Source organism: Mirounga leonina, unplaced genomic scaffold, assembly GCF_011800145.1.
Source record: "Mirounga leonina isolate KUSES-001 unplaced genomic scaffold, KU_Mleo_1.0 Mir_127, whole genome shotgun sequence".
In the NCBI taxonomy this organism is placed as follows: domain Eukaryota; kingdom Metazoa; phylum Chordata; class Mammalia; order Carnivora; family Phocidae; genus Mirounga; species Mirounga leonina.
The window spans coordinates 11,058,310-11,085,611 of record NW_023270316.1 but is presented as its reverse complement, the minus strand read 5'-3'; the positions used below and the strand labels follow the sequence as shown (position 1 = coordinate 11,085,611).

At 36.7% G+C, this 27,302-nt stretch overlaps 1 protein-coding gene across 3 annotated transcripts in view; it reads left to right on the top strand.

Moving 5' to 3' along the window:
• Nucleotides 1–27,302, top strand: part of PCCA (propionyl-CoA carboxylase subunit alpha) — a 402,470-nt gene that overhangs the window by 136,819 nt on the left and 238,349 nt on the right. For all 3 annotated transcript variants that reach the window (XM_035003107.1, XM_035003106.1, XM_035003108.1), the window contains 4 exons: nucleotides 7,650–7,728; nucleotides 12,871–12,973; nucleotides 21,357–21,451; nucleotides 26,646–26,796. In XM_035003107.1, the coding sequence (XP_034858998.1) occupies nucleotides 7,650–7,728; nucleotides 12,871–12,973; nucleotides 21,357–21,451; nucleotides 26,646–26,796 (428 nt within the window). The remainder of the gene's footprint in view (nucleotides 1–7,649; nucleotides 7,729–12,870; nucleotides 12,974–21,356; nucleotides 21,452–26,645; nucleotides 26,797–27,302) is intronic.

Here is a 27,302-nt window from a genome sequence, read left to right as displayed (position 1 = left end):
TAATTCTTCCTTGCTTGTTAGGTCTTGCCTCTGTATATTCTTAAGATAAGTTAATAGGTAATGTAACAGTGTAACATGTGTCTTCTTGGCTAATTTTACTTTTAATCAAAGTGGAGTGAATTTTGGCTTTTTTTTTTTTTTAAAGATTTTATTTATTTATTTGAGAGAGAGAATGAGAGAGAGCACAGGAGAGAGGGGAGGGTCAGAGGGAGAAGCAGACTCCCCGCCGAGCAGGAAGCCTGATGCGGGACTCGATCCAGGGACTCCAGGATCATGACCTGAGCCGAAGGCAGTCGCTTAACCAACTGAGCCACCCAGGCGCCCGTGAATTTTGGCTTTTACACCTAGTTTTATGTGATGATATGTCTAAACCAGCTTATTTTGGTCTTTTCCTTGTATGTTCCTATAACTTTCAATCAACCAGTGAACCATTGTTTTAGGGTGGACTGGCATTTTGTCTTGTTTCTATTCAGAGTGGCAGTGTCTTTTAACCAGAGTGTAGTCCATGTACATTTATTATATTTACTACTGTATTTCAATTTATTTATATTGTGTGCTTTTTATTTTTGTTCTTCTTCTGGATTGTATTTTCTCTCCTTTCTTAACTTCTTTTTGATGATGATGATGACTTAAAAATTTTCTGTTTTTATTCTGTTTTCGCCTCTACCCGTTTCCACTATGATGGAAATTTTACACTCTTGTTTCTATTGTTTTAGTGTTTACTCTAGAAATTTCAACTTTGTGGAGATGTTCCTTCAGGTGTCCTTCATTCTCCTGTATCAAACTTTATAAAACATTCACTTATCTTAAATTTCAGTCTAAAGTTTATTCTCCTTCCAAAGAAATATTTTAATGCTGTTTACCATTTATATGCTTTTTTATATTTTATTTCCTTATTTATTTACTTCACTAATGAGACATTATAGGGTATCATCATCCATTGTTTATTTAGCTTTACCCAAATGCTTATTTTCTTTTTTTTTATTCTTATGTTAATCCCCATACATTACATCATTAGTTTTAGATGTAGTGTTCTATGATTCATTGTTTGTGCATAACACCCAGTGCTCCATGCAGAATGTGCCCTCCTCAATACCGATCACCAGGCTAACCCATCCTCCCACCCCCAAATGCTTATTTTCTTTGCTCATTGTTCCTTTCATCTCTGATTCTTTCTGTTTTTCCTGGAATTTACTCTTTAGAAGTTAATATGGCTAGTTAACTCAGTTTTTGTTCACATGAACTATTTTTCATTCTTTCTTGAAAAATAGTTCTGCTGAATATGCAAATCTAGATTGATAGTAGTCCTCTATCAGCAAAGTGCTGGAATGTTTGTACTGTGTTATGTAGCTATGGAAGAGAGAGCTCTAATTTTTGTTACTTTGTAGGCAATCTGTTCTTTTTGTCTGCTTCATAAGATAATTTTCATTGATACACACTTTATGAAGAATAAAATCTAGCTATTTTAAATGTATAGTTCAGTGAATTTTAGTAAATGTAACCACAATTAAGATATAGAACATTTCTATCCTGTTTTTTAAATGTCCCTTCCCCCATTTTACATTTTACTAGCAGCGTTTGGGAGTTCCAGTTATTCCAGCAAAACACTTAACATTGTCTTTTTGGTTTCAGTTATTCTAATAGTTGTGTAGTTTTATTTCATTGTGATTTAAAATTGTATTTCCTTAATACCAAACACTGTTAAGCATACTTTCACATGCTTAATGCTATCACATTCATACATCTTCTTTTGTGAACTGTCTTTTCAAATTTTCGCCCCCTCCTTAAATGATTAATAGATTTAATTATTCTTTTTAGCACAGTTTTAGATTTACCGAATAATTGAATAGTTTAAATAAATGGAGTTCCATATACGTCCCCAACCACAGCCCTCTGTAGCTTTCCCAGTGTTAACACTTCCTGTTAGTGTGGCACATTTGTTACAATTAATAAACCAACATTGATACATTAGTAACTATAGGAGTATGGCTATTGGGGCCTATGGTAAGATTATTTTGCATTCCCACTGGTGGTGAATAAGCATTCCTGGCGCTCTCCTATTGCTCTGCATCCTTGATAGCTTTTGGTATTGTGAATGTTTTGGAATATTAGCCATTCTAATAAGTGTATAGTAGTATTTTGTTTTAATTTTCATTTCCCTGAACACAAAGATGTTGAGCACCTTTTCATATGCTTATTTGCCATCTTGTATCATCTTTATAGAGGTGTCTCTTCAAATCTTTTACTGATTTTTTAATTGGGTTTTCTTATTGTTGAGTTTTAAGAGCTCTATTTTAGATAGAGTTCTTTATCAGATATGTATTTTGCAGAAGTTTTCTCCTAGTCTGTGACTTGTGCCTATATTCTCTTGAGTGTTTTTTGGTTTTGGTTTGACAGAGAAATGTTTAATTTTAATAAAGCTCAATTATCAGTGTTTTTCTTTTATGGATCATGCTTTTGGTATTGTATCTAAAAACTTAATTGTCAAACCCATGGTCATCTAAATTTTCTTCTGTTCATCTTCTAGAACTCTTGCTGTTCTTATATTCAGGTCTAAGATCCACTGAGTTAACTTTTAAGGATTGTGTGTAGATTCACTTTTTTGTGTATGAATGTCCAGTTCTAGCACCATTTGTTGAAGAGACCATCCTTTCTCTGTTGAATTGCTTTTGCTCCTTTGTCAGAGATCAGTTGACTATATTTATGTGTGTCTATTTTTAGTCCCTCTACTTTATTCCATTGATTAATTTGTCTGTTCTTTTGCCAGTACCATGCTGACTGTAGCTTTATAATAAGTCTTGAAGTTGGGCAATACCAATCCTTTGAAATTGTTACTCTCCTCTAACATTAGCTATTCTGGGTCTTTTGCTTTTTCTATATAAATGTCAAAATCAGTTTGTTGATATCCACAAAATAACTTGCTGGGATTTTGATTGGGATTGCATTGCATCTATAGATCAGGCTGAGGAGAATTGGTATCCTACACATGGATATTTCTCCATTTATTTAGATCTTCCTTAATTTCATTTGAATTTCGTAGTTTTCTTCATATAGGTAGCATATATATTTTGTTAGATTTATGCCTGTGTTTTTTTTTGGGGGGGGGACTGTTAATGTAAATGGTGTTGGTTTTTAATTTTAGAGTCAAAGTTTTCATTGCTGGTATATAGGAATGCAATCCCCTTAATGTATGTTGACCTTGTATCCTGCAACCTTGTTATAATCCACTTACTAGTTCTGGATTTTTTTGGTGGTGGTGGTTGTTGATTCTTTGAGGTTTTCATTATAGAAATCATATTACCTGCTAATGAAGAGTTTTATTTTCTTCCCTATGTGTTTACCTTTTTCTTGTCTTATTGCATAAAATAGAACTTGTGTAGGACGTTGATTTGGAACGGTAAGAGGGGACATCCTTACCTTGTTCCTGATCTTAGGGGGAAAGCATCTAGGTTCTCACCGTTAAGTATAAGGTTAGGTGTAGGCTTTTTGTAGATGTTCTTCATGAAGTTTAAGAACTTTCCTTCTATTCATACTTTGCTGAACTCAATGGGTGTTGGATTTTGTCAAATGCTTTTTCTCCATCTGCTGATATGGTCATGTCATATTTTTTCTTCTTTAGCCTATTAATGTGATGGATAACATTAACTGTTTTTTTGAGTGTTGAACTAACCTTGCATACTGGGAATAAATCCCACTTGGTCATGGTATAATTCATTTTATACATTGTTGGATTTTTTTCCTTTCAGTTATTTTTATACCTAGGAATTCAAATTTTAATTTTTTTATATTTTCTATTTCTGTCACCATGATCATTTTCTCTTTATTAGAAAAATTTTAAAGATTTATTTATTTAAGAGAGAGAGAGAAAGCACGCAACAGCAGGGGGATGGGCAAAGGGAGAGGGGGAGAGAATCCTGAAGCAGACTCTCTGCTGAACGTGGATTATGCCGTGGGGCTTGATCCCAGGACCCTGAGATCATGACCTGAGCTGAAATCAAGAGTCCGCCACTTAACCAACTGAGCCACCCAGGTACCCCAGAAAAAATATTTTTTCTTGAAGTGTATAGTTGATAATTTCTTCTTGAAATCCTTTCCCATACTTACAGTGTTTGTAATAGCTGTAATTTATAATAGGTTCTTTAAGGTTCTTCATTTCTGGGTTTGTTTCTGTTGCCTGTTTTCTTCCTGAGGTGGGTTGCATTTTACCTCTCTTCACGTGTCTCTCTCTCTCTTTTTTTAGAAGTAATTGTTATGCTCAGTGTGGGGCTCAAACTCATGACCCTGAGATTGAGAATCACATGCTCTACGGGCTGAGGCAGCCAGGCATCCCTCTTCACAAGTCTCTTAATTTTTTTTTTTTCAAGATATATTTATTTATTTGAGAGAGTGAGTGAGCATTCATGAGAGTGAATGCTGCAGGGGGTGGGGTGGGGGGAAAAAGATAGGGGGAGAGGGAAAGAGTCTTAAGCAGACTCCCCCTGGAGCCCAAGGTGGGGCTCCATCTCATGACCCTCAGATCATGACCTGAGCTGAAACCAAGAGTCCCTGCTTAACTTTGCCACCAAGGCACCCCCACATGTCTCTTAATTTTTGATTGGATTGTAAACATTGTGAATGTTGTGTGTTTGGATTTTGTCATCTTTGAGTAAAATGTGTTAAGGTTTATTTTGTTTGATAGGTCAGTTAATTGATGTTGGTATTAATACATTTTAGGCTTTTTGTTTTTCTTTCTTTTTTTAATGAGCTTTCTTGGCTCAAGTTAAGCATAGCCTTACCTGGTATTGTGATTCAACAAGTATATGTTAGGCCATCTCTGTGTACCTTCCATGCTTCCTATCCTTGAATTCATAATTTCTATTTCATTAAACATCTGTGGTTTCTTGGTACAATGTAAACTCTTAATGTTTTAGGCAGGAGAGAGAGGTAATCTTATATATATATTTTTGAAGAATTCCAATGACTATAGTATAGTTTGAGGGGACCAACAGTAGTGATAGGGAGTTGTGTTTGGAGGCTACTGCAGGCATCCTATGAAGACATATGTGATGGTAGTTTGTGTAAGTGTTGTGGTCGTGGAGATAAAGAATAGTGAAGAAATAGGATTTTTTTTTTTTTAAAGATTTTATTTATTTGACAGAGAGAGACCGCGAGAGAGGGAACACAAGCAGGGGGAGTGAGAGAGGGAGAACCAGGCCTCCCACTGAGCAGGGAGCCCGATGGCGGGGCTTGATCCCAGGACCCCAAGATATGACCCGAGCTGAAGGCAGTGGCCCAACCAACTGGGCCACACAGGCGCCCCAGAAATAGGAGTTTTTAATACTTTATAACTTGCATACTATCCAACAGTTGTAGTCCTAGACATATACTCTAGGAACTCTTACACAGGGTTCCAGGCAACACATTCAGAAATATTCATGGGAGCATTGTATGTATAAGTCTGAATGTCTATTCATAGTAGAATATATAATGCTTCAGTATGTTTATACAGTGAAATATATTACAGTTGTGTTACATTTGGCTTGTTTCGTCAGGGAATCTTGTTTTTCTGGGTTATATGTATTGACAAATCTAATGCTACATTGCCTTCTTTTGGGGGGACCATTTTGTAATTGCCTTATTACACACTGCCCTGTTGCCTAATAACATCTCACCTTTTCTGAACATATAATTTCTCATTGACAAATTACTTTTTGTGTTTTGTTTCTCCATCTAGTTTCTTGTGGACCAAGGACAATTTCCCAGTCTTACTTTGAATCTCACAAATCATTGCATAGTCCAGGGTCCATAGTAAATAACTAAGATGAGATTAATACCGGAATCAGAATAAATGCAAATTTCCTAATTCTCAGAGGGAACTGAAAACAGAGATAAGGGATGTAGATATCTTACCTCTTGTGGTTTCCTGTTTATATGGATAAATAATTTTGGATGGTGAATTGATACAACATTTTTTTTTTTGGCGTATGGACTCATGTGTTTAAATTTTTTGTAAAAATGTTTTCTCAGGCATGCCAGTTTCTAATTTTTAGATATTATTTCTTCACTGCTCCAAAACAGGCTAATTCTTCTTTAATGAGTTCAGTCTGATTCCTTTATGTGACATTCATTGTGAGGCTACAGCATTGAAGGAGACAAATAAATACTCTGCTTTTCACTCTCATGCAGGATCTTTGGCATGCAAAAGTGAGAAGCATACTTTCTCCCTAATTTATATTTTAATTCTCTTTTTCTTCTGCCGTCCCATGGATACTCTCCAGCTGGATTATTTGTCATTTTTTAAAACCAATTCCTGCTATTCCTGACTAAAATGTTCAAATCCTGCTCATCCTTCATAGCCTCATTTAAATGGCTCTTGCTGTAATATGCTTTCCTTAATCCCTTTTCTGTTACCTTCCTATGATACTTTTCTCTTCTGAATTTCCAATGATAGATTTACTGGGGTATTTTTCCCTTTTTCTTCCTAGATTCTAAGGCTCCCAATGTGAAAAAAGTATGTTAATCGTTCTTCTCACTGCACTTAGCATTGCTTTTAAAATGCTGTCCCACATAGACATAACCAACATCAGAATTTTAAAAACTGAATTAAGTATGAAACAGAAAGCAAGAGCCATTTTAACTCAGTTGAAGTTAAGAGTAATATTTTGTGGTTTAGGGGTTAAAGGTCTACGACATTTGGCCCTCTCTTCCTTTTTCTCTAAGATCCTATAGTTAGAGTGTAGTGTTGTTAGAGCATCACAGGCTGGGAAGAGCCTTTTAAGCGCTCACTGATCTTTTTTTTTCTTCAGAAAAGATCATAAACAAGTGTCTCAGACATGAGTGTATCCACCTTGTTTTCAGAAAACCTCTAAGCAAGGAGATTTTTAAAGTTTTTCTTGATAAATTGGTATAGAGGTGACTCAAGCTGTCAAAATTTTTACTTTATAATAATCTAAATACTTAGTAACAATTTTATGATTTAATTTTCTCTTATAAAACTTTAGCTGGAGATGTCATTTGTTTGGGCCTTACTTGCTAGCGTACACATTCCCTGTTGGATGAGTGGAAATAGTATGGTAGCTCTTCACCGATAACAGCGAGTCCTGGAGCTTCTGTTTCCACCCATAATACAATAACCATGTGACTTGATTTCCCCCCAGATCATTGTGTCAGTTCTTGCCGATAAAAGCTGTAGGGGATCTCTGTGACTTTTCGAATGAAAATGCCTCAAATACCTGTGAATCATTACTTTTGGAAAAGGGAATTTAATTTGTTATGCATGCAAACAGAACTTTTGGGGAATATTGTGTGTGTGTGTTTCCTTAATATTATATAAAAGTTGCTTCTTATATTTGCTATGTAATACTATATCTACTTCCATTTTTGGAATCCATTGTCAAATAACTTATTTATGTTTCCTTAGCGCTTTATTTCATTACTGGGGAAAATGTTACATTTATAGATACAAATAGTCCTTTTCTTTTAAAATGATCACACTCTCATTTTTAAAATATATATGAGATCATTACACTGGTGTTATTTTCCTGACTCAAAGGAACTTTTAGATAAATTAGTTATTGTCTTCTGCGTTATTGAACATGTGGTCAGTTGTCATGTTCATGCATCCAGATGATCAAAGTCTGAACTTCTGTCTAATTCTTCCCTGCTGTTAGGCTACCCTGTCATGATCAAGGCCTCAGCAGGTGGTGGTGGGAAAGGCATGCGAATCGCCTGGGATGATGAAGAGACCAGGTGAGGTGCTGTCCAAAATATACTTTTGATGAAAATTGCAGTTACTAGAGTTTTATTAAACTGACAAGTAAACAGATACCAGAGGTGTAATGGAATAATTAAAATAACCATCTCATTTTTACTCTTTTAGATGGGAAAAAATGGAAATTATGCAGAAAACTTCCTTGTTTATATTTTGATGATGATGATTCTGTTATAGAAAGGTTTTTTACTTTCTTAAACCTTAACAAAGGATTATCTTTTTGTTTTTACAGTGTATTTTTTTAAAATTACGGTCATGATTCTATTTTCTAGGCAAAAGCTACTAACATTTGATGTTGTATATTCTGAATGTGGTCAGAGATTTGAAGCAAACGCATTTAAAGGCAGTCATGATTTCATTTGTTTATGTATTAGTACGCACTTGCTTTCCATTGCTTGTCTATAAAAATAGTGAAATACTTTGATAACTTTTTACTGTGGAATGTATTTCCTTTTGAATTTGAAACTACTAAACATCCTTTATATACAGTGCACCCTGTTGTAAATGTAGACCACATTTTTTTAGTATACTAGTTTCAGGAATCAAAAGTAATTTTTAAAACAATTTAAAAAAAAAACCAATGCATTGTTAACATCATAGTGATTAAAAAATAATTTTTAAAAAAAACTGCCTAGTACAAACAGGTTTTAGGGGATTCAATTTAGGTTTGCGTTTTTATTGATTTTCAGGTTTGGCAGAAGAGATTTTTGTCATTTTTTTTTTTTTTTGGAGGGTCAGAGGGGACAAAAATGACTAATTATCGTGTTATATTGCCTTTTGGTGCCCTTTCTCTACCCAGAAGTAATGTGGTCTTCTAGATGGTTCTGCTTTCTCCCCTTCTTTGCTTTTCCTTCCTCCCCACTCCCCCAAATCTCTCAAAGACAGAAGTCCAGAGCAGTTGGTGTGAAAGTTGTCCAGTACACACCAAATTCAGAAATTAGGTTCTCAAGTGAACAAGTAAGGTAAAAATTTCCTCAAAGCAATACATTACCCTTTAAAATCTTTTGGGAAGACACCAGGTTGCAGACTTGCACAGATGGTTTTATCTCTAAAAGAAAATTGTCGTAGAACACCATTGTTTCTTCAGTTGAGCATCAGAGAAAGTAATTGGTTGTGTTGTGGGGTGATGAGAGATGACATATATTGCTCTTTAAACCCCAGGCTTACTCTGAGTGACACTGGTGAGACTGACTGCAAGAATTAACTCATTGCATAGGTTGACAATATTTGTTGAGAACCTGTGTGGCAGGCTCCATTTTAGTAGTGTTCCTGGAATATAGCAACAAACAAAAAACAGAAAAAATTTCTTTCCTCCGTGAAGTTTATACCCTAGATCACGAGTTCTTAACCTTTGAATTCCCAGTCCCATAAAATTCAGAGGAGGTTTATGCATCTGGATGAGAGGGAAAAAGGACCTATTTTTTTCACCTCTAACTGGGATTTAGTGTTTCCTCCAATGTAGGCAATGAACTACAATAGTAGTAGTATCTTTGGAACTTTCTTCCACTTTGGAAATCACGTATCTTCAACAACTGTAATGTGATAATGTATCTCTAAGTAACAGTGATTATTAGATTTGTTGTTGGAGCTTGTTACGAATAAAGAACCCCATACATTATATCCCAAATTTGTTCTTAGAAAATATTTTAAATCCTGTATTTCAGTATAATTTGTTCTCTGTGCAGTCCTATGCATTTTCTTTTTTTGCACTTTAAGTCTTATTTTGAGAAGAGGTTCATGGGCTGCATGATTAGGCAAAAGAGATCTATCTATAGTGTGAACACATGGAATGGGAGATAGCGTTGCAGCCATCTTTGGGAAAAAACGATCTGCTGTAGCTTCTGGGTAGGAAAGAATGACATAATGATATTAAACACAACTTAATGGTTTTGTAAGAGATGTGTGTTTTACAGACTTTAACCTTTTCCTCATTGTGCGGCCCCTTTTGTATGGCACTTACATAGCAATTAAGCTTTAGCACTTATTTTTCATTATTCGTCTTGGGATCTCAGATTTCTTCTCCCTCATTTCTCTAGGGCTTATTGTTAGCAACATATTTTATGGTGAAGATTACTCTTCAGTTTCTTGGCATTGAGATTTTCTGTGCTGCTGTTAACCAGTGGATTTTATTTATTTTTATTTTTTTAAAGATTCTATTTATTTATTTATTTATTTAAAAAAGATTTTGTTTATTTGACAGAGAGAGACACAGCGAGAGAGGGAACACAAGCAGGGGGAGTGGGAGAGGGAGAAGCAGGCTCCCCGCCGAGCAGGGAGCCCGATGCGGGACTCGATCCCAGGACCCCAGGATCATGACCTGAGCCGAAGGCAGACACTCAATGACTGAGTCACCCAGCTGCCCCTAACCAATGGATTTTAATGTAGCATTCAGTATTTTCAGAAATCACTATATCCATTCATAGAGTGGGCATCTTTTTTGGGTAAATAAACCTTTAAATGGCACATTGATTCAAAATATGTTAATAAAATTAGTAAAAATACATAAATAATTTTCTATCTAAAATATTCTCAATTTGATAAAAGTATGACACTTTAGTTTAATGATACATACTCCTCATTTTAAAAAGTTGCTCTATATCTCGTTACTTTGGAAGAATCTAAACTACAGGAAAATTGAGAGAATAGTCCAGAAAACTCTTCAATAGTTTTCTTCTAGAGTCACCAATTATTAATATGCCACATTGTATATACTCCTTCCTTTCTCCTTTCTTGGGGGGAGGGGATTTTTTTTTTTTTTTTGCATGATCCACAAAAATTTTAGCCTTCTTTGGAAGGAAAACCTCATAACCATTAATTGCTTTATTATTTTATTCTGAGGAGTGTCTCCCCTTGCAGCATCTTTCCTAAGTGTTTTCAGGGAAGTAGCATCTATCGCTTATCTTGGAATCTTTAGAACATCTGAAAGATTTTTTTAAAAAAATAGTGTTTGTTGTTATTGTATATTAAATTAGAGTGAGAATCACAAAGGTTGTTGAAAGTAGACTCATATCTTCGTATTAACCTCTGTCTTTTTTTTCCCTATCCACATTTCAATGAAATATAGCACAATGGAAAATTGACCATGTTTACATTTTGGAATAGCCCTGCTAGACTTTGGGTGCTTTCAGAGCAGTTTCTGCTTTATTTTTGTATTCCCATCTCCTAAGTAGGCAACGGGCACATGGTTTCATGATGAGTAAATATTTGTTAAATGGATGTGTAACTGACCATAACCAATGTTTTTAAAGTAGTTTTCTGTGAACTCCAAAATATCCTGGTGATGCTTTCAAATTGTGATAATTTATTTGGGTGATTTTGATTTTTTTTTTCCTCTAGTATTCTTGATTTAAATGCAAAATGAAAGCTCTTAGTCATTATAGCAGAGAGAAACTATAAAGTGCTTTGTTTTTTCTTTGTGAATCATCATACCCCATCTAATAAAAAGTTGGTCATATGGTACTAAAAACAATAATTCATTGTGCTTTAGTTTCTTTGAGGTTTGCAGTCTCCAAAGATCTAAAAACTCCATTCCCCTAAATCAAAGAAGTAATAGAGGACTAAGAAAACCTGATACCTTTTCCCTGAGAACTCTGAGAAACAAGAATTGTTGCAATATGTTTTGAATTTATCTTCTGGTCATTGTTTACTTGCTGTGTTGTATTTTTTAAGCACAAAAACAAATGTATTTATTTCTAATAATGCCAGATGGAGTGTTTGCAAATTAAAAGGTTGGAAGAATTTTAATGGTGTATTTAAGTATAGATATTTAATCTGAAGATTAAGAAACTATTAGTGACATTGTAAAAAGAAACTTTATATTCTGAATATGTCAGTGAGTGAAAAATAATATACTTAATTAGTTTTAGGTAAGCAAGTGTGCATTTTTAATAGACTGACCGAATGAGCCCATTTCTTTCTTTCTTTTTTTTTTTTAAAGATTTTATTTATTTATTTGACAGAGAGATAGAGAGCACAAGTAGGCAGAGCAGCAGGCAGAGGGAGAGGGAGAAGCAGGCTCTCTGCCAAGTAATGAGCCCTATTTGGGGCTTGATCCCAGGACCCTGGGATCATGACCTGAGCCGAAGGCAGACACTTAACCTACTGAGCCAACCAGGTGCCCCCGAATGGGCCCATTTCATAGTGTATGAATTTAGTGAGTATATTTTAATTATAACAATTTAAATTATTATAGTTTGGGAATACAATGTATAAAGCAATAGTTATATCTGTATTTATATTTTCAAAAATTATACTTTTCTTTTAATGATTAATTTTGAACAATTTAAAGATGATATAAAGTTGTAATGATCTGTATGGGTATGTGAAGGGCAGTTACATTTAAGTGTGTGTATTTAAAATATCATTAAAAAATATCATAAAATGTTCTTGAGGGTCCTCCTCATGTATGTTCATTTTCACTGAGTATTTCACTGTAGTTTTGCCCCAGTTGTGCCATTGGCCAAGTTGGCCCTTTGCATTTTTGTGTGCATATTCTGACTCGAGTCAAATTAATACGCATTTAAAAATTTTTTTTATTAGTGGAATTACGGTATGTTAGGGTTGAGGAAATGGAATTTTATATGATTTGTGTGGTTTATTAGAAATATCTAATTTTTGGGCACCTGGGTGGCTCAATTGTTAGGCGTCTGCCTTTGGCTCGGGTCGTGAACCCAGGGTCCTGGGATTGAGCCCCCATCGGGCTCCCTGTTCCACGGGAAGCCTGCTTCTCCCACTGCCACTCCCCCTGCTTGTGTTCCCTCTGTCTCTCTCTGTCTGTCTCTCTCTCTCTCTCTCTCAAATAAATAAATAAAATCTTTAAAAAAAAATCTAATTTTTAACAGTTGGTCAACTAAGTAATGGTATTCCTATTTCATTATAAAATCTAGTTTCAGGGAAGTTAAATCACTGACCCCAGGTCACAAAGCTGGTGAGTGTAGGAGTTGTTGGTCAATGAAAGTAAATTTAGTTATTAGTGCATTAAGTGAATTTTTCTTGGCTTTGTTCATAAGTAAACCAAAATAAATTATTTAATTGCTTTGTTTACTTTTATATTGAAGGCTGTATTTGTTTTGTTAGTTTGATTGTTCTTCCCGCCTCCCTCTTTCTTTTTTTTAAATTAGGGATGGTTTTAGATTTTCATCTCAAGAAGCTGCTTCTAGTTTTGGTGATGATAGACTACTAATAGAAAAATTTATTGATAACCCTCGTCATATAGAAATTCAGGTTGGTACATTTTAAGATGTTTTCTAATTATTATGACTTTAAAAAAACGTCATTTATTCCTATTGGAAACATATCCTTTCTTCCATTTAGAATGATTGTGAATTGTTCTGATATGCTTGAATAACTTCAAAATAGAGAATGTGCATAAATTGATCGCTTTCCTTTGGAATCTGGTATACTTCTCATTAAAGTGCCAGGCTGTTGGTCAACATAAGGAATGATATAAAAATCCTGTTGTAGAAAGAAGCAGTCCCAAGCTGTCTGACCAAGTTAAATACTTTGCACCTAGAGATTCATTCAGTCCCATTCTGGGACTGGGCCATGACACCTTGACAGGGCTTGCTTTTTTTTTTTTTAATAAAGTGCTTGATCTGGACTTATATCATTTCAGTTCACCAAATGTCTGTGTGGCTCACCGAGACAGACATTCTTCTAGGAATTGCTAGTTTTGACATGAGTAAATAATTTCTTCTACTCAGGTTAAGATTTTAATCTAACTGCTAAAGCGGTTGTAGGGGGTGTAGATTTCAGCAAGACAAAAAATTGGTTTTCTGAAATAACACACAGAAGAAGACAATGTCTCCTGAAGTTTTCATTTCTGTTAAGAACGTCTTCTGTTAAGAATGTTATGGCTATGAATTGAATTAAAATTGATAAAATGTAAACATCAAATTTAAAATTATACTGAGGTTTAAGTATTGTTTTACTTATTTCAGTGTCAATAGAGATTCAGAAAACTAAATAATAGGTTATTTGCTGCCCTTGCCTCTTCTGATGAGGCATAATAGAAGTCCTAAATTCTGTCATTGTGGTTTTTTGAAGTTAATTATCATTTTACATAGTTTTTTTTTTTTAAAAGATTTTATTTATTTATTTGAGAGAGAGAGCACAAGCAGGGGCAATGGGAGAGGGAGGAATAGACCCCCCCCCCCCCCCGCGCGGAGCAGGGAGCCCGATGTAGGGCTCGATCCCAGGACCCTGGGACCATGACCTAGGCCAAAGGCAGACGCTTAACTGACTGAGCACCCAGGCACCCTGGGTATTTTTTATGGGTAGAAAATCTTCATCTAGATCCTCCAGTTTTCCAGATTGGGAAAAAATGTTGCAAATATGTATCATCAGCAAATAGTCTTAAAGCAAAAAGTCTTAAAAAAAAAAAATAGTCTAAAAAAATTGACTGTAGTGTATTTCTTTCTGAAGTTAGCAGGGGTTTTTGTTGTTGTTGGGTTTTTTTGTTTTTAGATATTCTAAAGTGACCTACCACATCTTAAAGTCCACAGATCTTAAGTGTACGACTCAAAGTTCTTATGCATGCATGTAGGGCTGTATAGCCACCATCCAGATCTGTGTATAGCACATTTCTGTGACATCAGAAGACTTCTTCATACAACTTCCCAGTCAGTCCCTCCACTTGGCCTCCTGTTCTGACCTCTAACACTACAGAATATTTCTGCCTGTTCTTAAACTTATATAAATGAAATCATACAATATATTTTGGTTATATCTGGCTTCTTTCATACAACATCATGTCTTTGAGATTGTTCCGTGAGGCTGTGTGTTACTATTAACTCTAAAAAATTGCTCTGTGATATTTCATTGTTTGAATAACCTGCAATTTATCCATTTTCCTGTTGGTGGATCTTCAGGTTGTTTCCAGCTTTTTGATACTATGAATAAATTGCTATGACTTTTTATGGACATATACATTCTTGCAGATATACTGAGGAGAAGTATTACTGGATTACATGGTAATGTTATGTATAGGTCTAGTAAATACTGTAGTTTGTGTGTGTGTGTGTGTGTGTATTTTTTTAAAGTAAGCTTCATGCCCAACATGGGGCTGGAACTCATGACCCTGAGATCAAGAGACATGCTCCATTGACTGAGCCAGCCAGGTGTCCCCGTGCTTTATGTGTTTTGGATATTAACCCCTTATTAAATATCTCATTTGTAAAATCTCCTCCCATTCAGTTAGGTTGCCTTTTTTCTTGTTGATGGTTTCCTTTGCTGTGCAAAAGCTTTTTATTTTGGTGTAGTCCCAATAGTGTATTTTTGCTTTTGTTTCCCTTGCCTTCGGGGACATAGCTAGAAAAATGTTGCTGTGGCTGATGCCAGAGAAATTACTGCCTGTGTTCTCTTCTAGGATTTTTATGGTTTTAGGACTCACATTCAGGCCGTTTAATTCATTTGGAGTTTATTTTTGTGTATGGTGTTAAAAAGTGGTCCAGTTTCATTCTTTTACATATAACTGTCCAGTTTTTCCAGCACCATTAACTGAAGAGACCGTCTTTTTCCCATTGTATAATCTTGTCTCCTTTGTCATAGATTACTTGCCCATAAAATCATGGGTTTATTTCTGGGCACTCCATCTGTTCTATTGATGTATGTGTCTGTTTTTGTGCCAGTACCATACTGTTTTGATTACTATAGCTTTGTAGTATATCTTGAAATCTGGGATTGCGATACCTTCTGCTTTGTTGTTCTTAAAATTGCTTTGGCTATTCGGAGTCTTTTGTGATTCCATACAAATTTTAGGATTATTAGTTTTAGGTCTGTGAAGAATGCTGTTGGTATTTTGGTAGGGATTGCATTAAATCTGTAGATGGCTTTGAGTACTATGGATATCTTAACAATATTCTTTCAGTCCATGAGCATGGAATAGCTTTATATTTGTGTCATCTTCAGTTTCTTTCATTAGTGTTTTATAGTTTCCCGAGTACAGGTCTTTCATCTCCTTGGTTAATTTTGTTCCTTGATGCTTTATTCTTTTTAGTGCAATTGTAGCTGGAATTGTTTTCTCAATTTCTCTTTCTGCTACTTCATTCTTGTATGGAAATGTGGCTGATTTCTAGATACTAATTTTGTGTCCTGCAACTTTACTGAATAAATTCATTACCACTAATAGTTGCTTTGTGGAGTCTTCAGGGTTTTCTGTGTGTAGTATCATGTCATCTGCAAATAGTGACAGTTTTAACTTCTTCCTTACCAGTTGGGATGCCTTTTATTTCTTGTCTGATTGCTGTGGCCAGGACTTCCAGGATTTTGTGAATAAAAGTGTCAAGACTGGGTATCCTTACGTTGTTTTTGATTTTAGAGAAAAGCTCTCAGTTTTTTACCACTGAGTATGATGTTACTTGCAGGTTTTTCACATGTAGCCTTTATTATGTTGAGGTATGTTCTCTCTAAGCCCACTTTAAGAGTTTTTATCATGAATGGATGCTGAATTTTGTCAAATGCGTTTTCTATATCTATTGAGATGATCATGTGATTTTCTCCTTCATTTTGTTAATGTGGTGTATCACGTTGATTTGTGAATATTGAACCATCCTTGCATCCCTGACATAAATTCCACATGACCGTGGTGGTGAATGATTCTTTTAATGTCTTATTGAATGTGGGGGCCGACTTTGGATATGGTCTAGCACAGCCCATTGACCAGCCCCCCCAGTGATCATGTCCTTCTGTAAGTAGAATATAAACATCTGCCAAGACCAGAATCTCGCCTTCAAACTTGGCCCAGCTATGGGTGAGACTTCTTGTATATGGTTCCTTAAAAGCAGTTTTTCTGATGCAAAGACCTCTGTATTTGAAGACAGTGTGACACCTGCTCATCAAACTTACAGCGATGAGAAAAGGATATGACACTGCAATAAATACCCCAACCAACAAGGTAAAGGAAGAAAACAGGAGGCACATACTAGTCATTGGCTCTTACTTTGTATTGGAAAACCACCATTTGAAGCTGAGAATCTCCTAGGAGTTTGGTTTTTGTTTTTGTTTGCTGTAATTCTTGGTGAGAGATGATGGCAGCTTGGGCCAGGGTGTTGGTAGAGGAGGTGGTGAGATGTGACTGAATTCTCGATACTCTGTGAAGGTAGACCAGATTTTCTAAGAGATCAGATGTGATGTATAAGAAAAAGTATAAGGCATCAAAGATGGCTTTAGGGTTTGGGCCTGAGGAATTAGAAGACTAGGACTATCTTTTACTGCGGTGGGAAAAACTGAGAGGTGCATGTTTTGGGGAGGAGATCAGGGTGTGATTTTGGAGAAACAAGGTTGAGATATCAAAGTGTAGGTGTTGAGTAGACTGTTGGATATTTAAGTCTGTAACCTAGGGGAGATACCTGGGCTATCCTTCCTGTAAGGTTATAGAGGCAAAATTAATTTTCCCCTTCTCTGTATTCCTCTTCTGTTACATATTTGTTAGATGACCATTGATTTTATCTTGAGTTGTCTGACTTTTCAAATAGACCAAGAAGTACTTGAAGGCAGTTAGTAGGTCTTATTCATTTGTTGGTTCCAGCAACTAGGCCATTGTCTTTCACATTACTAACACTCAATAAGTGTTAGATTGTATTAAGTAATTAGAGATCTACATCAGCTTGTAGTTTATTTTCATTAGCCGTGCCATATAATGTAGGTGATAATTTTATTTTTTATTTTTTTATTTTTTTAAAGATTTTATTTATTTATCCGACAGAGAGAGACACAGCGAGAGAGGGAACACAAGCAGGGGGCGTGGGAGAGGGAGAAGCAGGCTTCCCGCCGAGCAGGGAGCCCGATGCGGGGCTTGATCCCAGGACTCTGGGACCATGACCTGAGCCGAAGGCAGACACTTAACGACTGAACCACCCAGGCGCCCCCTAGGTGATAATTTTAAACATAGGTGAAAGTGTCTCCTAGTAACTTAAATAGGTAACACAGATATTTGCCATATCTAATCTATGTTTTTTAAAAATTATTTTTCTCAGTTTGCATGTATTTAATTATTTATATGAGGTAATTTGTGCACACAAAAAAGGACATCCAATGAAAAGTGAGCATTCCTTTCACCCCGTCTCCAAGTCCTTGTCGCCAAGCCCCCTGGTTTCTGTCCCTAGAAGCAGGCACCGTTACATCCTGCTGTATCCTATTGTGAAGTATATATGTGTATCACTTATTATTTTTACACAGGGGCTATCGCCTACTGTGTCCTTTCTTACGCCGAATCTCCACTGCTGGTGGCAGTGGCACCACTCTGAGTGGTGGAAACCTGTGTTTCTCAACCTGGGCACAACTGGCACTTCGTGAGTTGGATCCACGGATGCTGAATGGCTTGCATTATATGGACACTCTGTTATCATGACGCTTTTTTCAGTAAGCAGTGTATTTGGGAGATTTTCCACATGGAGTACCTGCACATTGGTAAAAGGCTATATTAAAAGTAAAAGAAAATAAAACTTATGATGGGGGGTATCTGACTGGCTCAGTCAGTGGAGCATGCAACTCTTGATCTCTAGGTTGTGAGTTCAAGCCCCAACATAGGGTATAGAGATTACTTAAAAAATAAAATCTTGGGGCACCTGGTGGCTCAGTCAGTTAAGCGTCTGCCTTTGGCTCAGGTCGTGATCCCAGGGTCCTGGGATTGAGCCCCACATTGGGCTCCCTGCACAGCGGGGAGTCTGCTTCTCCCTCTCCCACTCCCCCTGCTTGTGTTCCTTCTCTCGCTGTGTCTCTCTCAGTCAAATAAATAAATAAAATCTTTAAAAAATAATAAAAAATAAAATCTTAAAAACAAAACACAACTCATGAGGGATTTAAGGATTAACTTCCCTTACAGGCACTCTTTATATTGTCTGGTCACTTAGTCTATTTAGTGGAATAAATCATTGTCAAATTTTTTTTGTTGAGGGATGCCTAGGTGGCTCAGTCAGTTAAGCAGCCGATTCTTTTTTTATTTTTTATTTAAAAAAAATTTATGAGAGAACATGAGCAGGGAAAGGGGCAGAGGGAGAGGGATAAGCAGACTCTCCACTGAGCGTGGAACCTGTTGGGGTGCGGGGCTCAATCCCAGGACTCTGAGATCATGACCTGAGCTAAAGTCAGATGTTTGACTGAGCCACCCAGGCGCCCCACACAGCTAACTTTTTATTTCCGTTCAGGTCATGATCTTAGGGTTCTGGGTTCAAACCCTGGGTTGGGATCCGTGCTCAGCAGGAAGTCGGCTTGAGGATTCTTTCTCTCCCTCTCCCTCTCACACTGCCCCTCCAATTGCATTCTCTCTCTCTCTCTCTCAAATAAATGAATCTTTAAAAATACTATTTTTGTTCAATGCTTAGGAAAAAACAAAACTTTTTTTTTCCTTTTTTTGAGAGAGAGAGCGAGAGAGAGCGAGCGCATGATCATGCTTTCAAGGGCCTGGGCAGTGTGAGAGAGAGAATCTTAAGCAGGCCCTGCAGCCACTGGGGGCTCAATCTCACAACCCTGGGATCATGACCCAAGCCAAAATCAAGTTGGTCGCTTAACCAACTGAGCCACCCAGACACCTCCATGCCAAGATTTTTTAAAAAGAATTAGGAGACTACACAGACTTTAGGGGAAAACAAATGTAATTCTATATATGAATCTAATATTTTACAGTTAGAAATATTTCTGAGAATTCTTGGTTATCATGGCTTTATTTCATGAAGTGAAGCAGACTACACAGTCTGCTTTCACCTTCTTGTCAACTAGGATGAAATGAAGTAGCATAAATTTAGTGTTAAAGTATTTTTTAGTGTTACAGTATTTTTTAGACTGTACTTCATGCAGCCACCTTTGAGACTTAAAAATAAAATTCCAACTTCTCGGCATTTCATTACTGCAGTATTTTCCTTTGCTTGGAATCATTCTTGAGATTTAGATATGTTTTATTACTAAAAATTAAGTTTACATTCATATGTTAGCTACTCATTTTATAGTTTACTGTAACCATGATCTTTTTTTTTTTAAGATTTTATTTATTTATTTGAGAGAGAGAGAATGAGAGAGAGCACATGAGAGGGGGGAGGGTCAGAGGGAGAAGCAGACTCCCTGCCGAGCAGGGAGCCCGATGCGGAACTCGATCCAGGGACTCCAGGATCATGACCTGAGCTGAAGGCAGTCGCTTAACCAACTGAGCCACCCAGGTGCCCGATCTTTTTTATTTTATATTTTTGGCACCATATAAAGTATTAAGATGATCGTATTTGCTGTTGATAATGCATAAGGGAAAAAGGTGACTTGCCCAAAGAAGTTGCATAGCAGTTTGGAGTAATAGGCAATAATTTTATTGCCTAGCCTTTTGGCTTCTAGAATAGCTTTTATTTCTGTGAACTTAATATACGCATTCAGTAATATGTAACTACTCCTCAATCATGAAAATAGATTAATCTGTTCCCAAAAGCAAACATTCTGTGCAAAAATATTCACCAAGAGCATGTTTTAGGGTTACCAGATTTAGCTGGTAAGATACATGTTAAATTTGAATTTCAGATAAACAGTATTTGTTTTTAAGTGGAAGTATGTCCCAATAAGTATTTGGAACCTATTTATTTATTTGTTTGTTTGTTTGTTTATTTATTTATTTTTTTTTAAAGATTTTATTTATTTGAGAGAGAGAGAATGAGAGAGAAAGCACACGAGAGGGGGGAGGGTCAAAGGGAGAAGCAGACTCCCTGACAAGCAGGGAGCCTGATGCGGGACTCGATCCGCGGACTCCAGGATCATGACCTGAGCCGAAGGCAGTCGCTTAACCAACTGAGCCACCCAGGCGCCCCTGGAACCTATTTTTATTAAGATTTTTTGTTGTTTATTTGAAATTCAAATTCACGGGTGTCAGGGTGGCTCAGTTGGTTAAGCGTCTGACTCTTGGTTTCAGCTCAGGTCAGGATCTCAGGGTCGTGAGATTGAACCCTGCATCTGGCTCTGTGCTCAGTGGGGAGATTCTCCTTCCCTCTGCCCTGCCCCCCACTATGTGTGTGTACTCTCTAAAAATAAATAAGTCTTTGAAATTCATATTCATCTGGGTGTCCTGTTATTTTATCTGGCAACTCCAGCTTATTTCTCAGTATTACAAATGGGAAAAATCATAATGTGTTACATGTTAATCCCAGACCTTTTATCAGTTTCTCTAACAAAAATAAAGCACAGTAGAAGCATCCGTATATAAGTAACAGAGTAATATTGGATGTAAATAGCATTTCCTGATCAACAGACATGTAATTATGTTAAAAACAAACAGATGTTTGTAATAACACGGTTTTCCTGAAGCACCACTGATGTCTAGAATGTATATTTCCTTTATTGACACTCAATGTCCTTCACAAAATTTGTATAATTGATGTTATATGCCAGTGCACTGGGTGAAATATGATGTGTGAATTTTTTCCTCAAGTCTTTTTAAAACATTTTAGTGAGTTTCAGGCTTGTAAATAAAGTTTTCCTCTATTAACATTAACCAAAAGAGGAACATAATTGAGAGGTACGTGTGTTCTGGGAGCTTCGAGTGATAAAAACCAGGGGGTGTTGCATGGTGGAAATGTTACTTGGGCACATACTCTATAGGTATGGCTGTATAATTTTTCAAGTGGTATTGCTCTGTCAGGTTTTAGGTGACAAACATGGGAATGCATTGTGGCTCAATGAAAGAGAGTGCTCAATTCAGCGAAGAAATCAGAAAGTGGTGGAGGAAGCACCAAGGTAAGAGTTTTTCATAATGAATATTCGTAATAGACTGATTTTGTTTAGCATATTTCTTTCCCATTATTGGCTAAAATTGCTTCAGTAGCAATTCGGTGGAATCGTCATGGTAGAATCTATTAGTGTATATTTTTATAGTTAAGAATTTGCCACTTGATCTCATCCTCAGTACTTCAGTGCATGACGTGTGAGAATACTTGGGAAAAAAAGGTGAGGTTTTGCTAGAGGAGAGAGTTTGGTGGATAGCCAACCCTGACTTCCATGAGCTTCTAGGTAATAGAGACCTTGCTGGTGTTTCTGGTCTTACATAATGTCTAGGGATACATGCCTTCTAGGATCTTCTGTTGGTGAAGTTTTCATAAAGGTGACCCTGACGTTTTGAATTTATCCTACCATCAAAAGGCTTCTGGAGCACAGTTTTTCAAAATTCCTTGATTTGCAATCCCTATCAAAATACCGGTAACTCTTTTCACAGAACTGGAACAAATAATCCTGAAATTCATATGGAACCAGAAAAGACCCCAAATAGCCAGGGGAATATTGAAAAAGAAAAGAAAAGCAAAGCTGGTGGCATCACAATTCCAGACTTCAAGCTCTATCACAAAGCTGTCATCATCAAGACAGTATTGTACTGGCACAAAAACAGACCACAGATCAATGGAACACAATAGAGAGCCCAGAAATGGACCCTCAACTCTGTGGTCAACTAATCTTTGACAAAGCAGGAAAGAATGTCCAATGGAAAAAAGACCGTCTCTTCAACAAATGGGTGTTGGGAAAATTGGATAGCCACATGCAGAAGAATGAAACTGGACCATTTCCTTATAACATATAAAAAAAATAGACTGAAAATGGATGAAAGACCTAAATGTGAGACAGGAATCCATCAAAATTCTTGAGGAGAACACAGGCAGCAACCTCTTCGACCCCAGCTGCAGCAACTTCTTCCTAGACACGTTTCCAAAGGCAAGGGAAACAAAGGCAAAAATGAACTATTGGGACTTCAAGAGAAAAAGCTTTTGCACAGCAAAGGAAACAGTCAACAAAACCAAAAGACAACCAACAGAATGGGAGAAGATATTTGCAAATGACATATCAGATAAAGGGCTAGTATCCAAAATCTATAAAGAACTTATCAAACTCAACATCCAGAGAACAAAGAATCCAATCAAGAAATGGGCAGAAGACATGAACAGACATTTTTCCAAAGAAGACATCCAAATGGCCAACAGACACATGAAAAGGTGCTCAATATCGCTCAGCATCAGGGAAATCCAAATCAAAACCTCAATGAGATACCACCTCACACCAGTCAGAATGGCTAAAATTAAGTTAGAAATCGACAGATGTTGGCGGGGATGCGGAGAAAGGGGAACCCTCCTACACTGTTGGTGGGAATGCAAGCTGGTGCAGCCACTCTGGAAAACAGTATGGAGGTTCCTCAAAAAGTTGAAAATAGAGCTACCATATGATCCAGCAATTGCACTACTGGGTATTTACCCTAGGTGATCCGAAGGGGCACTTGCACCCCAATGTTTATAGCAGCAGTGTCCACAATAGCTAAACTATGGAAAGAGCCGACATGTCCATCGACGGATGAATGGATAAAGAAGATGTGGTGTGTGTACACATGCACGCGCACACACGCGCACACACACACGACTATTATGCAGCCATCAAAAATGAAATCTTGCCATTTGCAACGATGTAGATGGAACTAGAGCATATTATGCTAAGCAAAATAAGTCAATCAGAGAAAGACAATTAACATAAGATCTCACTGATACGTGGAATTTAAGAAACAAGGCAGAGGATCATAGGGGAAGAGAGGAAAAAATGAAACAAGATGAAACCAGAGAGGGAGACAAACCGTAAGAGACGCTTAATCTCAGGAGACAAACTGAGGGTTGCTGGAGTGGAGGGGGGTGGGAGGGATGGGGGTGGCTGGGCGATGGACATTGGGGAGGGTATGTGTTGTGGTGAGCACTGTGTGTTGTGTAAGATTGATGAATCACAGACCTGTACCCCTGAAACAAATAATATATTGTATGTTCATAATAATAATAAAAAAAGTAATTCCTTGATTTATCAGAACTATTTTGGGCCCTTCTCCAAGCTACCTTTAGATGTGTTTAATGTAGCAATTTCATGGAACTTCATTTCTAATTTGATGCTAGGTTGGTATTTGTATATATTCTAGTTGTCTCTGTGTCCTTAAAAATCCCCCAGTTGAGTGTACATCGTCATTTTTAATAAGCAATAAGGAGTATAGCTAGTTGTAACTTAGTCATAACCAGTGTGCCTTGATATGTATGTATAGTTTCTTTAAAGAGGTGTGAATATGAGTGAATTTTTAATTACAGGATAATGGCACAAAGCAAGTCCTCCTTTAATTATATTAGGTTTTATTTTAATTTAATTTAATTTTTTAAAGATTTTATTTATTTATTTGAGAGAGAATGAGAGACAGAGAGCACGAGAGGGAAGAGGGCACAGGGAGAAGCAGACCCCCCGCTGAGCAGGGAGCCCGATGCGGGACTTGATCCCGGGACTCCAGGATCATGACCTGAGCCGAAGGCAGTCGCTTAACCAACTGAGCCACCCAGGCGCCCTATATTAGGTTTTAAATATATAGTATAGCGTGGGAGTTTTAAGACGTGGTTTCCAAGTTTTTTGCCACTTCTCTTGTTGATGAGTGGAGGTAGGGATCTTTGTACCCCCCCCTTGATTCTGTGCTCTGAGAATAGACTGCACAGAAGTGATGCTGTGTGCAGGCCTAAGGAAACTTCCAGCTTCCATTTCCTGTCTCTTGGGACACTTACCTTAAAAACCAGCCACCATGCTGTGAAGAGCAGTCCACTGTGGCCTACATGGGGCGTGACCCTATCTCATGGCCCAGCACCAGGATGAAAGAGAGAAGGAAGAAGAGGCAAAAGGAATGTTCTACCTGTATGTTTAAGGAAGGGCCCCAGAACCTACTAGTGCTGATTGCTTGGTAGTGATCTGAAGTTAGGGACTTTGCTGAAGTTGGGAAATGTCTTTTTTTAAATTAAATAACCATGTTCTCTGCTAAAATTTTAGTTGTGTGGAAGAAGGGTATAGGGTTGCTGGTAGAACAGTGATAGTCTCTGACATACCCACTTTTATAGTTTTGTGTTCTCTTCTTATTGCTTCCAATGTAATTAACTTTTTATTTAAAACCCATTCACATTTTACCTGGGATAAAAATCTTACACAGACTAGGAACCTTGAACTATTATTTTTGTTTCCTCTCTTTCTCTAGAAATACAAGTTTTTCATTTGAACTCATTTAATTGAGAGAAAAAGAGGAAAATTTAAAGCAGTAGGAACAAAAACAGCAAAAGACAAACCCCCAAATGAGAACTGGTCATTAATAGTGACTTGATAGGTATTTGTATATTATTATTTGTAAAATCTTAAATAAGTGGAATTTTCAGTTTTCAGTTTCTAGAAATTGAATTTACTACTCTGTTTTGAGTGCAATGATGAGGTTGCTTATAGCTCTGAGTGTTACTAACAGAGTTTATGACTAGAAAGGACAAGATCAGACAGTACAAAAATAGTTTCACTCCACTGTCTTTGAGATTCTCCAAATGTTATTATGTTAATTTTGGGTTTCTTTTTTTGTATTAATTTTGTCAACTAGTTAGCATTGAAATGTCATCTATGCCTATATCCATTAGGTTGAAGCAGAACTGTTTTATCCAATGATTAATCCTAACCACCAAAAGGGAGACATTAGGAGGTACACTTCCCCTCTGTGAAGTTCTCTTGCTTCCCCCTCCCCCATTCCAACCTGAAATCTGTTCAGGGTTCTAGATCTAACCAGCAGTTTATGAGAAATAGAAATGTAATGCGGATGTTAAAATGCCATACAATTCTGGGGTTGAACCCAGATTGTGAGAAATGGGAGGAAAATGAGCAGATCCTTGTCTTAGAAAAAGGGGAAGAGAGCATTACAAGTTAAAAGAACTGTAAAGATGTAAAAATAAGTAAGTGAATGGAGTGGCTGGACCTTATATGAATTCTGATTCAAAGATATTACCTGAAAAAAATTGAAATAATCAGGGAGATTTGAATACTAACTGAATATTAAATGCTATTAAGTTCTTATTAATGTTTTAAGTGTGATTATGTTACAAATCTTACAGAAACAGATATGGAAGTTTCTATAGATGAAATGATATCTAATTTGGAATTTGATTTAAAATAAAATTTGTAGGAAAAAAAATGGGTAGGCCTGGTAGAAAAGTAGATGTGCACGGTATAGACAAGACTGGCTGTGTATTAATAATTGTTCCACATGGGAAACAGGTGCATAGAAGTTCATTTTGCTTTTCCATAATAAAAATTTTATAAAAATCACCTAAATCTTGATCCACAAATTTTAATCCATGGGACAAAAGTAGTCAGTGTTCTATTTCTTAGAACCTTTCTTAGATAGAAGCAAAATACATGAAAATACACAAATACTCTTTTTTTTTTTTTAGGGTTTATTGAAAACATTTAAGCTTTATTTGCCTGCTGGAGGGTAACTTTGGTATTATGAAACAAAAGTTTTGAGGATTTATTAGATATACAGTTCTTTTTGTTTGTGGTAGTTAAATTTCACAGAGTCACTGTGAACACTGAATTAGCGAATACGCAGGGGAAGTAGAGTTAGGTTCTGTGAGCCTCTAGTCAGGACATTTTAATCAATACGTAGCCTTGATGAAAATATCCTGACTTAACCTTGTTTTATGTGTGTTTCTATCGAAAGCCACCTTACTTAATGCATGTTGTTGATTCATTAATATTGAACCCCTGGTCCTGGTCAGGACTTGCCTGAAGAAAGCTCATCCAGCACACATGTGTTCTCCCTAAGGCACATCTCCCAATTTTAGCTTAGGGAAGTTCTGAATGTATATGTTAAGTTTTACTGGTTGAAAACAACTAATTGTGCTAAAATTGATGGAAATTGCACTATAATGTGGGAGGTTCACATGTTTAGTTTTATAAAAATCTGAAGCTGACTTGACAGAAAGCATGTATTATAAACATACATAAAGCATATGATATAAAAATCTTAAATTGATACAGATCACATTTGAGTAAACTTTAAGAACATTTTTATATGGTGCACGCAAAAGATGACTTTTGTTCAAAGTGTTGATTACTCTTTCTGTATTTGTAGCATTTTTCTGGATTCTAAGACTCGAAGAGCAATGGGAGAACAAGCTGTAGCTCTTGCCAAAGCAGTAAAGTATTCCTCTGCTGGAACCGTGGAATTCCTTGTGGACTCGAAGAAGAATTTTTATTTCTTGGAAATGAATACAAGACTCCAGGTAACTCTGTTTTTCATTCCTTACCGTGCCTCTATACTTTACCCTTCCTCTCCCACTCCTTTTTGTTTTTATGAAAGTCAAAAGTCCAACTTCATAAAGTGTTAAATAAAGGTTTCATTTTTATGCTTATACTAGGACATCTGTTGGGAATGACAGATAAGTATCAGGTTAATGTAATGGTCATTGTCTAGACCTTCTGCCTCATTACTGTTAACACTCCGTATTGGAAATTCCTCTTTGGTTCTTTTCGAACCTCTCTTGATGACTTGTCTTGGTTAGGGTTCATGTACTGTTAAGAGAACTGCTGTCAGATGTGATAAACAGAACGGGATTCAGGGCTTATAAAATTTTGAAGGGGATGGAGGAAGGAAGAGTACCTAGAGTAACTTTCAGGAATGACACTCATTTTCTTCTAGAGGAACTGCCCCCTCTGCCACTGGGATGAGGTTGAGAAGTCTAGCAGCTGCTAGAAGTCTAGCAGCTGTTGACTTAGGGACATGCTCCCT